Source organism: Salmo salar, chromosome 28 (assembly GCF_965601325.2).
Source record: "Salmo salar chromosome 28, fSalSal1, whole genome shotgun sequence".
NCBI classification, from domain to species: Eukaryota; Metazoa; Chordata; class Actinopteri; order Salmoniformes; family Salmonidae; genus Salmo; species Salmo salar.
In genome coordinates this window covers 42,668,543-42,683,181 of record NC_138318.1, presented here as the reverse complement: position 1 = coordinate 42,683,181, position 14,639 = coordinate 42,668,543, and the positions used below count along the sequence as shown (strand labels likewise).

The window sequence follows — 14,639 nt, the reverse complement described above, 5'->3', positions numbered from 1 at the left end:
GACGTTAGGACGCTAGGACGTTAGGAAGTTAGGACGTTAGGTCGTTAGGACGCTAGGTCGTTAGGAAGTTAGGATGTTAGGACGTTAGGTCGTTAGGACGCTAGAATATTAGGTCGTTAGGACACTCGGACGTTAGGACGCTCGGACGTTACAAACGTGTTGGTGAGAGTCTCATCTTTCCATAGAGTGGTCATACTAGTTTGTAGGTCAAACGTTAGGATGCTACAGACATCTTCTTGAGAAGACGATTTTCAGGATGTCTCCTGGTCTGACAAACGCTGCTGTAGCTCGGCCACCTTCCACCTCAGATGGGATGTAGCTCAGCCACCTTCCACCTCAGATGGGATGTAGCTCGGCCACCTTCCACCTCAGATGGGATGTAGCTCAGCCACCTTCCACCTCAGATGGGATGTAGCTCAGCCACCTTCCACCTCAGATGGGATGTAGCTCGGCCACCTTCCACCTCAGATGGGATGTAGCTCAGCCACCTTCCACCTCAGATGGGATGTAGCTCGGCCACCTTCCACCTCAGATGGGGAAGGCCGCCATTGCAGATGCAGTGGATTGAGATGCAGCCCATTCAAAACAGATATCTCTATCTTAAACAGAAGGATTATTATGCTAATTAGATTTTCCAGGGGCTCGATCATCAACTCTAGGGGTTAACGGAGCGTAAAAACAATAAACATTTTATGTTAAATATGGCAATGTTATTCTGTTCTCATGCCTTTTCTTCAGACTGCTGCAGTTCACTCCAAGCCCTCTTCAAGCCCTCTTCAAGCCCTGTTCAAGCCCTATTCAAGCTCTGTTCAAGCCCTCTTCAAGCCCTCTTCAAGCCCTGTTCAAGCCCTGTTCAAGCCCTGTTCAAGCCCTGTTCAAGCTCTCTTCAAGCCCTGTTCAAGCTCTCTTCAAGCTCTCTTCAAGCCCTCTTCAAGCCCTGTTCAAGCCCTCTTCAAGCCCTGTTCAAGCCCTGTTCAAGCCCTATTCAAGCTCTGTTCAAGCCCTGTTCAAGCTCTCTTCAAGCCCTGTTCAAGCCCTGTTCAAGCCCTGCTCAAGCCCTGTTACAACTAACATTTTACTCACTTTATTTGAGCCAAAGTCACACCTGGTCTGTGTGATTTAGAGAGATAATAATAGAGAGATAATAATAGAGAGATAATAATAGAGAGATAATAATAGAGAGATAATACCAAATTGTAGCAGACAGATTTAGTTGTTCGTATCACATTTTAAATGTACAATCTCTGAGAAATTGACAAAAATACAAAAAGTGTCACAACCATCCCTTACAAAATGAAGATACTTATGTCGATATATTTTTCTGTTTCAATCTTGCAGACATTAAATAAAGATTAAATAAATAAAATAAAAAATGTAAAATGTGGGGGGGGGGAATGTTTCAATGTTTAAAAAAAATAAATATATATATTAATAAATGTTTTATTTGGTTTTAGCAGGGGGTGCAGCAGCACACTCAGCACCCCTCCTTCCCATGGCTATGCTTGCAGCAGAAAGCAGTATAACTCGTTCTCTTCTCTCCCACCCCCAGTGTGTCTGGCTGATGTGAGCTTCTTGGAAAAAAGCTTCAACAAGTGATTAAATAGAGAAGTGGGAGGAAGAAGCTGGCTTCAGAGCATGCGCCAGAAGAGGACTGGCGTAGAAGAATCAAGTCAATAGAATATTGAAGCTGGAAACACAGTTCAGAGAGAGAGAGAGAGCTGCTCTACACCCGGACTGGGCTGAGCGGTAGGCGGTAGTCGGCAGTGAGAGAGACAGGTCACACCTACGACCTAGTAAAGAACAGTCCACACCGCTGCCATCAGGTCCGGAGACAGACGGGGAGTAGAGAGGAGTCGAGGACACATGTTTTGTTTTTACAGAAACGGAAGGAAGTAACCGTGTATATTTTCTGAAAACGTATTGGATAGATTCTAACACAGAGACCCGGTTTGAGAGAGAGAGAGAGATTTAAGGTCCGTTTTTCGGTGAAGAGGGAAGCTATGTCGTCCGCGACGGTAGCTGCTTCTCGTAGGCAGTCCTGTTATTTATGCGACCTGCCCCGCATGCCCTGGGCTATGATCTGGGATTTTACCGAACCGATCTGCAGGGGATGTGTTAACTACGAAGGAGCGGACCGGATCGAGTTTGTGATAGAAACAGCCCGGCAGCTGAAGCGGGCTCACGGTTTCCAGGAGGGGAGATCTCCGGTACCGGGGAAACAGCAGCAGCTATCGGGGAAAGAGATCCAGTCTAACCACCACGGGTCTGGAGGAGACCCCGGATCCCGGCCGTCCCAGCCCCTGGACCGCTACCCCCTCTCCACCTTGGACCGTCCGCTGCGGCTGGGAACGGAGTACCAGTCTGGGAGACAGGCTAACAGTATTCCGGTACCTAATGGATTTCCTAAACCGGACGACCCACCCGAGCTCAACCGGCAGAGCCCCAATCCGCGAAGGAATAACACGATTCCTCCTAATCTAGTGCCTCTGGTGAACGGGAACATGTCCTTGTTACACGTAGTTAACGGCAGACCCGTGTGTCCAATGGCGATGGGGAACCCGGGGTCCGGTTTGATGGCAGGTAGCCTCAACGAGCACGGCGGCGGTAAACGGTTAGTCTCGGTCTCCTGCAGTGACCAGCACGAGAAGGATAAGCAGCACATACCGGACAGCCTGACACCGGAGATAGAGAATCATAAATCCCGGGCGGATGAGTGGATGAACAAGGGGAGAGCGGGCAGGGATTTGATGATTCTCCATACGTTCGACAACCGGTTCAAGAAGGACCATGCCGCCATGCAGCAGAGGGGGATGGGCTATGAGCAACAGCACAACGGAGCTGCTTCTAAATCAGGTTGGTGCTGGATGGCTGGATGTATGGCTGGATGGCTGGATGGATGGATGGATGTATGGCTGGATGGATGGCTGGCTGGATGGATGGCTGGATGGATGGCTGGATGGATGGATGGATGGCTGGCTGGATGGATGGCTGGATGGATGGATGGATGGCTGGCTGGATGGATGGATGGATGGCTGGCTGGATGGATGTATGGCTGGATGTATGGCTGGCTGGATGGATGGCTGGCTGGCTGGCTTAATGGATGGATGGATGTATGGCTGGCTGGATGGATGGATGGCTGGCTGGATGGCTGGCTGGCTGGCTGGCTTAATGGATGGCTGGATGGATGGATGGATGTATGGCTGGCTGGATGGATGTATGGCTGGATGGATGGCTGGCTGGATGGATGGCTGGCTGGCTGGCTTAATGGATGGATGGATGTATGGCTGGCTGGATGGATGGATGGCTGGCTGGATGGATGGATGGCTGGCTGGCTGGATGGATGTATGGATGGCTGGCTGGATGGATGTATGGCTGGATGTATGGCTGGCTGGATGGATGGCTGGCTGGCTGGCTTAATGGATGGATGGATGTATGGCTGGCTGGATGGATGGATGGATGGCTGGCTGGATGGCTGGCTGGCTGGCTGGCTTAATGGATGGCTGGATGGATGGATGGATGTATGGCTGGCTGGATGGATGTATGGCTGGATGGATGGCTGGCTGGCTTAATGGATGGCTGGATGGATGGATGTATGGCTGGATGTATGGATGTATGGCTGGATGTATGGCTGGCTGGGGATGTATGGCTGGCTGGCTGGATGTATGACTGGCTGGCTGGATGTATGGATGTATGGCTGGCTGGCTGGCTGGATGTATGGCTGGCTGGCTGGATGTATGGCTGGCTGGCTGGCTGGATGTATGGATGTATGGCTGGCTGGATGTATGGCTGGCTGGATGTATGGATGTATGGATGTATGGCTGTATGGCTGGCTGGCTGGCTGGCTGGGGATGTATGGATGTATGGCTGGCTGGCTGGCTGGCTGGATGTATGGATGTATGGCTGGCTGGCTGGCTGGCTGGATGTATGGATGTATGGCTAGCTGGCTGGATGTATGGCTGGCTGGCTGGATGTATGGATGTATGGCTGGCTGGCTGGCTGGATGTATGGCTGGCTGGCTGGATGTATCGATGTATGGCTGGCTGGCTGGATGTATGGCTGGCTGGCTGGCTGGATGGATGGATGTATGGATGTATGGCTGGCTGGCTGGCTGGGGATGTATGGCTGGCTGGCTGGATGTATGGATGTATGGCTGGCTGGCTGGCTGGCTGGATGTATGGCTGGCTGGCTGGATGTATGGCTGGCTGGCTGGATGTATGGATGTATGGCTGGCTGGCTGGATGGATGTATGGATGTATGGCTGGCTGGCTGGATGTATGGATGTATGGCTGGCTGGATGTATGGATGTATGGATGTATGGCTGGCTGGATGTATGGATGTATGGCTGGCTGGCTGGCTGGATGTATGGCTGGCTGGCTGGCTGGATGTATGGATGTATGGCTGGCTGGCTGGCTGGATGTATGGCTGGCTGGCTGGATGTATGGATGTATGGCTGGCTGGCTGGCTGTATGGCTGGCTGGCTGGCTGGATGTATGTATGGCTGGCTGGCTGGCTGGATGTATGGCTGGCTGGCTGGTTGTATGGCTGGATGTATGGATGTATGGCTGGCTGGCTGGCTGGATGGATGGCTGGCTGGATGTATGGATGTATGGATGTATGGCTGGCTGGCTGGATGTATGGCTGGCTGGCTGGATGTATGGATGTATGGCAGGCTGGCTGGCTGGATGTATGGCTGGCTGGCTGGATGTATGGATGTATGGCTGGCTGGCTGGATGTATGGATGTATGGCTGGCTGGCTGGATGTATGTATGGATGGATGTATGGATGTATGGCTGGATGTATGGCTGGATGTATGGATGTATGGCTGGCTGGCTGGATGTATGGCTGGCTGGCTGGCTGGATGTATGGATGTATGGCTGGCTGGCTGGCTGGCTGGCTGGATGGATGGATGGCTGGCTGGCTGGCTGGCTGGCTGGCTGGATGTATGGCTGGCTGGCTGGATGTATGGATGTATGGCTGGCTGGCTGGATGTATGGATGTATGGCTGGCTGGCTGGCTGGCTGGCTGGCTGGATGTATGGCTGGCTGGCTGGATGTATGGGTGTATGGCTGGCTGGCTGGATGGATGTATGGCTGGCTGGATGTATGGCTGGCTGGCTGGATGTATGGATGTATGGCTGGCTGGATGTATGGCTGGCTGGATGTATGGATGTATGGCTGGCTGGCTGGCTGGCTGGCTGGATGTATGGCTGGCTGGCTGGATGTATGGCTGGCTGGCTGGATGGATGGATGGATGGATGTATGGCTGGCTGGATGTATGGATGTATGGCTGGCTGGCTGGATGTATGGATGTATGGCTGGCTGGCTGGCTGGATGTATGGATGTATGGATGTATGGCTGGCTGGCTGGCTGGCTGGATGTATGGCTGGCTGGATGTATGGCTGGCTGGCTGGCTGGCTGGATGTATGGCTGGCTGGCTGGATGTATGGATGTATGGCTGGCTGGCTGGCTGGATGTATGGCTGGCTGGATGTATGGATGTATGGCTGGCTGGCTGGATGGATGTATGGATGTATAGCTGGATGTATGGCTGGCTGGCTGGATGTATGGATTTATGGCTGGATGTATGGATGTATGGCTGGCTGGCTGGATGTATGGATGTATGGCTGTATGGCTGGCTGGCTGGATGTATGGCTGGCTGGCTGGATGTATGGCTGGCTGGCTGGATGTATGGCTGGCTGGATGTATGGATGTATGGCTGGCTGGCTGGCTGGCTGGATGTATGGCTGGCTGGCTGGCTGGATGTATGGCTGGCTGGCTGGCTGGCTGGATGTATGGATGTATGGCTGGCTGGCTGGCTGGCTGGCTGGCTGGCTGGATGTATGGCTGGCTGGCTGGCTGGCTGGCTGGCTGGATGTATGGCTGGCTGGCTGGCTGGATGTATGGATGTATGGCTGGCTGGCTGGCTGGCTGGCTGGCTGGCTGGATGTATGGCTGGCTGGCTGGCTGGCTGGCTGGCTGGCTGGATGTATGGCTGGCTGGCTGGCTGGCTGGATGTATGGATGTATGGCTGGCTGGCTGGCTGGATGGATGTATGGCTGGGGTTGTTTTTTCCAGTACAGTAGATTTTTCAGCATATTTACCCTTTGCTACATCGTCTAGACCACATGCTTACAGTTCAATACAAATAACTCAGACAGACAAGTCATGCATAATATGCATATGGAAATAATTTAACGTCAACTCTTTGCTAGGCATACCATTCAAATGAAATAGACTTGTCAGATTTGCATTTTTTTTCTTAACAATAGCAAATTATATACTAATAAATACATAATCCCACAAAGCACTTTTTTAAGCATGACTTGTGGGAGTGTTTGTGTCACTACAAAAAAAATGTAAATCTATTTGGTTTGAAGTGCGCTAGTATGTAACAAAGGGTTTAACCTGGGACATACTCTCCATATGCACTTCTAATCTGGACTTGTTGTATGTTTGTCATGAGAATTTTTTTTTTAGCAAATCTCACAAGTCTATTTCATTTAAATGGTAAGCCTAGCAAAGAGTTGTTGTCTCTAACTCAGCCTTGTTCATGATCATCATCTGCCTTCTTCATGATCATCATCTGTCCATATTGTCTCTAACTCAGCCTTCTTCATGATCATCATCTGTCCATATTGTCTCTCTAACTCAGCCTTGTTCATGATCATCATCTGCCTTCTTCATGATCATCATCTGTCCATATTGTCTCTAACTCAGCCTTCTTCATGATCATCATCTGTCCATATTGTCTCTCTCTAACTCAGCCTTCTTCATGACCATCATCTGTCCATATTGTCTCTAACTCAGCCTTGTTCATGTTTAACCATTTCCTTCCTTCAGACAGGGGGAAACACCCGCGGACTATGAAGAGGAAAGCATCGCCGGACCCTGAGGGGGAGAGAGAGGGAACCGCCTCCAAGCATAACGGAGAGGACAAACAGCAGTGGTTACCGGGTCCACCATCTGACCGTGACGGACATAAAATGACCCCGGGACCGCCACCAAGCTTCTCTTCCATTCCCCCCACGATATCCCCCCATTCACGCACCACCCCACCGGAAGCTGCGCAGAACGGCCAGTCCCCCATGGCGGCGCTGATCCTCGCGGCAGACAACGCCGGTGGTGGCGGGAACAGTTCGCCCAAAGACCAGGTCCACTCCACCACGCGCCGCAACAGCAGTAGCCCGCTCTCTCCTTCCTCCATGAACCAGAACCGCCGTCCCGCGCAGGGTAAAGAGGCATCCGGTATTGTGGGGACACATCACGTGCCAGGGGGAGGAATGATAGATCAAGGGCATCAAAGCATTGCGGACTCGTCAGTACCCGGGAGTGTATCTCTCTGCTGCACGCTCTGTGACCAGAGGTTAGAGGACACCCATTTTGTTCAGTGTCCGTCGGTACCTTCGCACAAGTTCTGTTTCCCGTGCTCGCGGGAGAGCATCGAACAGCAAGGGGCCACCGGGGAGGTGTACTGTCCCAGCGGGGAGAAGTGTCCGTTGGTCGGCTCTAACGTACCGTGGGCTTTCATGCAAGGAGAAATCAGCACCATCCTTGCAGGAGACGTCAAAGTAAAAAACGAAATGGACACTTGAGATTTTATTTTCAAAATATTTTGAGGAGAGAGATTGTTTGGGGGGGAAAAAGAACAAATACGAGCGTATAAATATTAAAATGAAATACCATCCAAACAAACTAACGAAGGGACATTGTACATATTTTACCCAAACCGAGGAGACTAGCGTAGGCTCTATAAAACAAAGCTGTATAATATAGAGATTTTTTTTAATACATTCAGTTTCTATATTTTTAGAAGATAAAGGTATGTAATTATTATAGAACTGGGCTCTCTCGATCCCCTATTTGTTGATGTTTGACACTGTTGATGTAGACCTACTTCTGGTGGTACGTCCCAAAAGGCATTCTATTCCCTAAATAGGACACTACTTTTGAGCAGGGCCCCCCTACAGGGACACCCACAGGGCTCCGGTCAAAAGTAGTGCCCTATTTAGGTAACAGCCTTTTGGGTCGCAGTAATTCTGTCTGGTGGCTGTTTCTGTTCAAAACCTAGAATGACGATGACGCTCCCTCTCCGCGAACCACTTGGCAACCAACTGAAATGTTTTTATCTGTAACTTGTTTCAAAAGAATTGCCAAATACAATGTGTGATCTTGTCTGAAGAAGTGAGTGTCTGAGGGCTTTCTTTAAAGGATAACGTTAAGAAAGAGGGGTAAGAAACCACTTTCAAACAGATACGAAGAATGAATAGGATGTTTGGGTTCTATAATTAGCAGACAACTGAAGGATGAAGTGGTGCACTAGACTGGTATGTCAGTGCACCACTGCTGCCAAAATGGAGTTGCGATGCAACATGTTTTCTGTATTCTTCAGAAGGACAAACTTGTTCAGTCTAAGTTCAGATAACAAAGGAGACATCTCTCTTTCTGACATCCTGTTCCAACTACACTTATCCTCTCAGTAGACCTGTCACTCTCTCTCTCTGACATCCTGTTCCAACTACACTTATCCTCTCAGTAGACCTGTCACTCTCTCTCTCTGACATCCTGTTCCAACTACACTTATCCTCTCAGTAGACCTGTCACTCTCTCTCTCTGACATCCTGTTCCAACTACACTTATCCTCTCAGTAGACATCTCTCTCTCTCTTTCTGACATCCTGTTCCAACTACACTTATCCTCTCAGTAGACATCTCTCTCTCTCTTTCTGACATCCTGTTCCAACTACACTTATCCTCTCAGTAGACATCTCTCTCTCTCTTTCTGACATCCTGTTCCAACTACACTTATCCTCTCAGTAGACATATCTCTCTCTCTTTCTGACATCCTGTTCCAACTACACTTATCCTCTCAGTAGACCTGTCACTCTCTCTCTCTGACATCCTGTTCCAACTACACTTATCCTCTCAGTAGACCTGTCACTCTCTCTCTCTGACATCCTGTTCCAACTACACTTATCCTCTCAGTAGACATCTCTCTCTCTCTTTCTGACATCCTGTTCCAACTACACTTATCCTCTCAGTAGACATCTCTCTCTCTCTTTCTGACATCCTGTTCCAACTACACTTATCCTCTCAGTAGACATCTCTCTCTCTCTTTCTGACATCCTGTTCCAACTACACTTATCCTCTCAGTAGACATCTCTCTCTCTCTTTCTGACATCCTGTTCCAACTACACTTATCCTCTCAGTAGACATCTCTCTCTCTCTCTCTCTCTCACTGACAAACTGTACCAACTACACTTATCCTCTCAGTAGACATCTCTCTCTCTGACATCCTGTACCAACTACACCTATTCTCTCAGTAGACCTCTCTCTCTGACATCCTGTATCAACTACACCTATTCTCTCAGTAGACCTCTCTCTCTCAGTAGGACTCTCTCTCTCTCTCTCTCTCTCTCTCTCTGACATCCTGTATCAACTACACTTATCCTCTCAGTAGACCTCTCTCTCTCTCTCTCTCTCTCTCTCTCTCTCTCTCTCTCTCTCTCTCTCTCTCTCTCTCTGACATCCTGTATCAACTACACCTATTCTCTCAGTAGACCTCTCTCTCTCTCTCACATCCTGTTCCAACTACATGATCCTCTCAGTGTTAGTGAAGAGGCGACTCCGGGATGCTGGTCTTCTAGGCAGAGTTCCTCTGTCCAGTATCTGTGTTCTTTTGCCCATCTTAAACTTTTCTATTTATTGGCCAGTCTGAGATATGGCTTTTTCTTTGCAACTCTGCCTAGAAGGCCAGCATCCCGGAGTCGCCTCTTCACTGTTGACGTTGAGACTGGTGTTTTGTGGGTACTATTTAATGAAGCTGCCAGTTAAGGACTTGTGAGGCATCTGTTTCTCAAACTAGACACTCTAATGTACTTGTCCTCTTGCTCAGTTGTGCACCGGGGCCTCCCACTCCTCTTTCTATTCTGGTAAGAGCCAGTTTGCGCTGTAGTACACAGCGTTGTACGAGATCTTTAGTTTCTTGGCAATTTCTCACATGGAATAGCCTTCATTTCTCAGAACAAGAATAGACTGACGAGTTTCAGAAGAAATGTATTTGTTTCAAAACCACAAATGCTGATGTTCCAGATACTCAACTAGTCTAAAGAAGGCCAGTTTTATTGCTTATTTAAATGAGAACAACAGTGTTTCAGCTGTGCTAACATAATTGCAAAAGGGTTTTCTATCAATTATCCTTTTAAAATGATAAACTTGGATTAGCTAACACAACGTGCCATTGGAACACAGGAGTGATGGTTGCTGATAATGGGCCTCTGTACGCCTATGTAGATATTCCATAAAAAAATCAGCCATTTCCAGCTACAATAGTCATTTACAACATTAACACTGTATCTCTGATCAATTTGATGTTAATTTAATGGACAAAAAAATGTACTTTTCTTTCCAAAACAAGGACATTTCTAAGTGACCCCAAACCTTTGAACGGTAGAGTATATTCACCAAAGCACATCTATTTTCTGACAATTGAATGATTAACTTGTTTATCATGATTTACCAACAGTGGTTACCAACTACCAACGGTGGTTACCAATGGTGGTTACTGGTTACCAACGGTGGTTACCAACAGTGGTTACTGGTTACCAATGGTGGTTACTGGTTACCAATGGTGGTTACTGGTTACCAATGGTGGTTACTGGTTACCAATGGTGGTTACTGGTTACCAACAGTGGTTACTGGTTACCAACGGTGGTTACCTATGGTGGTTACTGGTTACCAACGGTGGTTACCAACAGTGGTTACTGGTTACCAACGGTGGTTACCAACGGTGGTTACCAACAGTGGTTACTGGTTACCAACGGTGGTTACCAACGGTGGTTACCAACGGTGGTTACTGGTTACCAACGGTGGTTACCAACGGTGGTTACCAATGGTGGTTACCAACGGTGGTTACCTATGGTGGTTACTGGTTACCTATGGTGGTTACCTACGGTGGTTACTGGTTACCAACGGTGGTTACCAACGGTGGTTACCAACGGTGGTTACTGGTTACCAACAGTGGTTACTGGTTACCTATGGTGGTTACCTATGGTGGTTACCAACGGTGGTTACTGGTTACCAATGGTGGTTACCAACGGTGGTTACCAACAGTGGTTACTGGTTACCAACGGTGGTTACCTATGGTGGTTACTGGTTACCAACGGTGGTTACCAACGGTGGTTACCAACGGTGGTTACTCGTTACCAACGGTGGTTACCAATGGTGGTTACCAACGGTGGTTACCAACGGTGGTTACCAACGGTGGTTACTGGTTACCAACGGTGGTTACTGGTTACCAACGGTGGTTACCAACGGTGGTTACTGGTTACCAATGGTGGTTACCAACGGTGGTTACTGGTTACCAATGGTGGTTACCTATGGTGGTTACTGGTTACCTATGGTGGTTACCTACGGTGTTACTGGTTACCAACGGTGGTTACCAACGGTGGTTACCAACGGTGGTTACTGGTTACCAACAGTGGTTACTGGTTACCAATGGTGGTTACCTATGGTGGTTACCAACGGTGGTTACTGGTTACCAACGGTGGTTACCAACGGTGGTTACCAACAGTGGTTACTGGTTACCAACGGTGGTTACCAACGGTGGTTACTGGTTACCAACGGTGGTTACCAATGGTGGTTACCAACGGTGGTTACCAACGGTGGTTACTGGTTACCAACGGTGGTTACCAACAGTGGTTACTGGTTACCAACGGTGGTTACTGGTTACCAATGGTGGTTACCTACGGTGGTTACTGGTTACCAACGGTGGTTACCAACAGTGGTTACTGGTTACCAATGGTGGTTACCGACGGTGGTTACCAATGGTGGTTACCAACGGTGGTTACCAATGGTGGTTACTGGTTACCAACGGTGGTTACCAACGGTGGTTACTGGTTACCAATGGTGGTTACCAACGGTGGTTACCAATGGTGGTTACCGACGGTGGTTACCAATGGTGGTTACCGACGGTGGTTACCAACGGTTACATTTGTAAACCATACATTGTGCTTCTGGAACTCAGCTGATACATTGTATCATTGATGATGAAGATGATGACAGCCTACATTGGAACAACAATGATGATGAGGATGATAGCCTACGTTGCCTCAAGCCTTTAGAATGGTGTTTGTTGCAGGGGGTTTAGTCAGCCAGCCTGTCAGGAGATAAAGGCATGTTGCCTCAAGGCTTTAGAATGAGGAATGCAGAACATCCATCCATGTGTGTGTGTGTGGCTCTTGCTAGGTGATCTAACTAGAGAAACTATGATGATAACATAACTGGTTATGTTACTCTAACAGCACTGTAGAGAGACTGATAACTGGTTATGTTACTCTAACAGCACTGTAGAGAGACTGATAACTGGTTATGTTACTCTGTAACAGCATTGTAGAGAGACTGATAACTGGTTATGTAACTCTGTAACAGCATTGTAGAGAGACTGATAACTGGTTATGTTACTCTAACAGCACTGTAGAGAGACTGATAACTGGTTATGTTACTCTGTAACAGCACTGTAGAGAGACTGATAACTGGTTATGTTACTCTAACAGCACTGTAGAGAGACTGATAACTGGTTATGTTACTCTAACAGCACTGTAGAGAGACTGATAACTGGTTATGTTACTCTAACAGCACTGTAGAGAGACTGATAACTGGTTATGTTACTCTAACAGCACTGTAGAGAGACTGATAACTGGTTATGTTACTCTAACAGCACTGTATAGAGACTGATAACTGGTTATGTTACTCTGTAACAGCACTGTAGAGAGACTGATAACTGGTTATGTTACTCTGTAACAGCACTGTAGAGAGACTGATAACTGGTTATGTTACTCTAACAGCACTGTAGAGAGACTGATAACTGGTTATGTTACTCTGTAACAGCACTGTAGAGAGACTGATAACTGGTTATGTTACTCTAACAGCACTGTAGAGAGACTGATAACTGGTTATGTTACTCTGTAACAGCACTGTAGAGAGACTGATAACTGGTTATGTTACTCTAACAGCACTGTAGAGAGACTGATAACTGGTTATGTTACTCTGTAACAGCACTGTAGAGAGACTGATAACTGGTTATGTTACTCTGTAACAGCACTGTAGAGAGACTGATAACTGGTTATGTTACTCTAACAGCACTGTAGAGAGACTGATAACTGGTTATGTTACTCTGTAACAGCACTGTAGAGAGACTGATAACTGGTTATGTTACTCTAACAGCACTGTAGAGAGACTGATAACTGGTTATGTTACTCTGTAACAGCACTGTAGAGAGACTGATAACTGGTTATGTTACTCTAACAGCACTGTAGAGAGACTGATAACTGGTTATGTTACTCTAACAGCACTGTAGAGAGACTGATAACTGGTTATGTTACTCTGTAACAGCACTGTAGAGAGACTGATAACTGGTTATGTTACTCTAACAGCACTGTAGAGAGACTGATAACTGGTTATGTTACTCTGTAACAGCACTGTAGAGAGACTGATAACTGGTTATGTTACTCTGTAACAGCACTGTAGAGAGACTGATAACTGGTTATGTTACTCTAACAGCACTGTAGAGAGACTGATAACTGGTTATGTTACTCTAACAGCACTGTAGAGAGACTGATAACTGGTTATGTTACTCTGTAACAGCACTGTAGAGAGACTGATAACTGGTTATGTTACTCTAACAGCACTGTAGAGAGACTGATAACTGGTTATGTTACTCTAACAGCACTGTAGAGAGACTGATAACTGGTTATGTTACTCTGTAACAGCACTGTAGAGAGACTGATAACTGGTTATGTTACTCTGTAACAGCACTGTAGAGAGACTGATAACTGGTTATGTTACTCTAACAGCACTGTAGAGAGACTGATAACTGGTTATGTTACTGTAACAGCACTGTAGAGAGACTGATAACTGGTTATGTTACTCTAACAGCACTGTAGAGAGACTGATAACTGGTTATGTTACTCTAACAGCACTGTAGAGAGACTGATAACTGGTTATGTTACTCTAACAGCACTGTAGAGAGACTGATAACTGGTTATGTTACTCTGTAACAGCACTGTAGAGAGACTGATAACTGGTTATGTTACTCTAACAGCACTGTAGAGAGACTGATAACTGGTTATGTTACTCTAACAGCACTGTAGAGAGACTGATAACTGGTTATGTAACTCTGTATCTGTATGGTGAGTTGAGCCTTTTCCTTCCTCAGAACATGGCAGCAGGCTGAATTACTGAAGTAAAGTGTGTCCTTGCTTTGGACTGGAGCTCAGCTGTTACAGACACAGGATGCTTCCCAACTTGCACCCTATTGCCTATGTGCTGTATAGTGCACGACTTTTGGCCAGAGTCGTATGTCTGCCTGACTGCCAGATTGCTGAGGGGCGACATAGTCAATGTACTTGCTAGGCTAAGTCTAGCATGATTAATCTCTGTCTTTACAGTTCCTGAAACACGTCAATGGCCTGATGTATGGCCTCTACAGCTATTGAGCTGCCCATGATTTCCTGATCTTACTGTCAGTAGATCCAAATGAAATAGCACCACTTTTTAAAAATTGGACACTACTTTAGAGCAAGGCACACAGGGACACCCCTTCACATTTGTTTGTGTTACAGTCTAAATTTAAAATGACTTACACA

General features: G+C 47.5%; 1 protein-coding gene across 1 annotated transcript; it reads left to right on the top strand.

Annotated features, from left to right (window-relative positions):
* Positions 1 to 1,713: 1,713 nt before the first annotated feature.
* LOC106590005 (interferon regulatory factor 2-binding protein 2-A) lies at positions 1,714 to 7,822 on the top strand. Its single transcript, XM_014180486.3, has 2 exons — positions 1,714 to 2,853; positions 6,839 to 7,822. Exons 1-2 carry the CDS (start codon positions 2,001 to 2,003, stop codon positions 7,588 to 7,590), a joined length of 1,605 nt encoding a protein of 534 aa, XP_014035961.3. The 5' UTR covers positions 1,714 to 2,000; the 3' UTR covers positions 7,591 to 7,822.
* The last annotated feature ends 6,817 nt before the right edge of the window (positions 7,823 to 14,639 follow it).

What these genes read in the sequence shown, in the direction of transcription:
- LOC106590005 (XM_014180486.3), top strand. Translation starts at nt 2,001, where the DNA reads ATGTCGTCCGCGACGGTAGCTGCTTCTCGTAGGCAGTCCTGTTATTTA. An exon ending in CGGAGCTGCTTCTAAATCAG is followed by an intron (nt 2,854 to 6,838) that starts GTTGGTGCTGGA and finishes TCCTTCCTTCAG; the next exon opens with ACAGGGGGAAACACCCGCGG.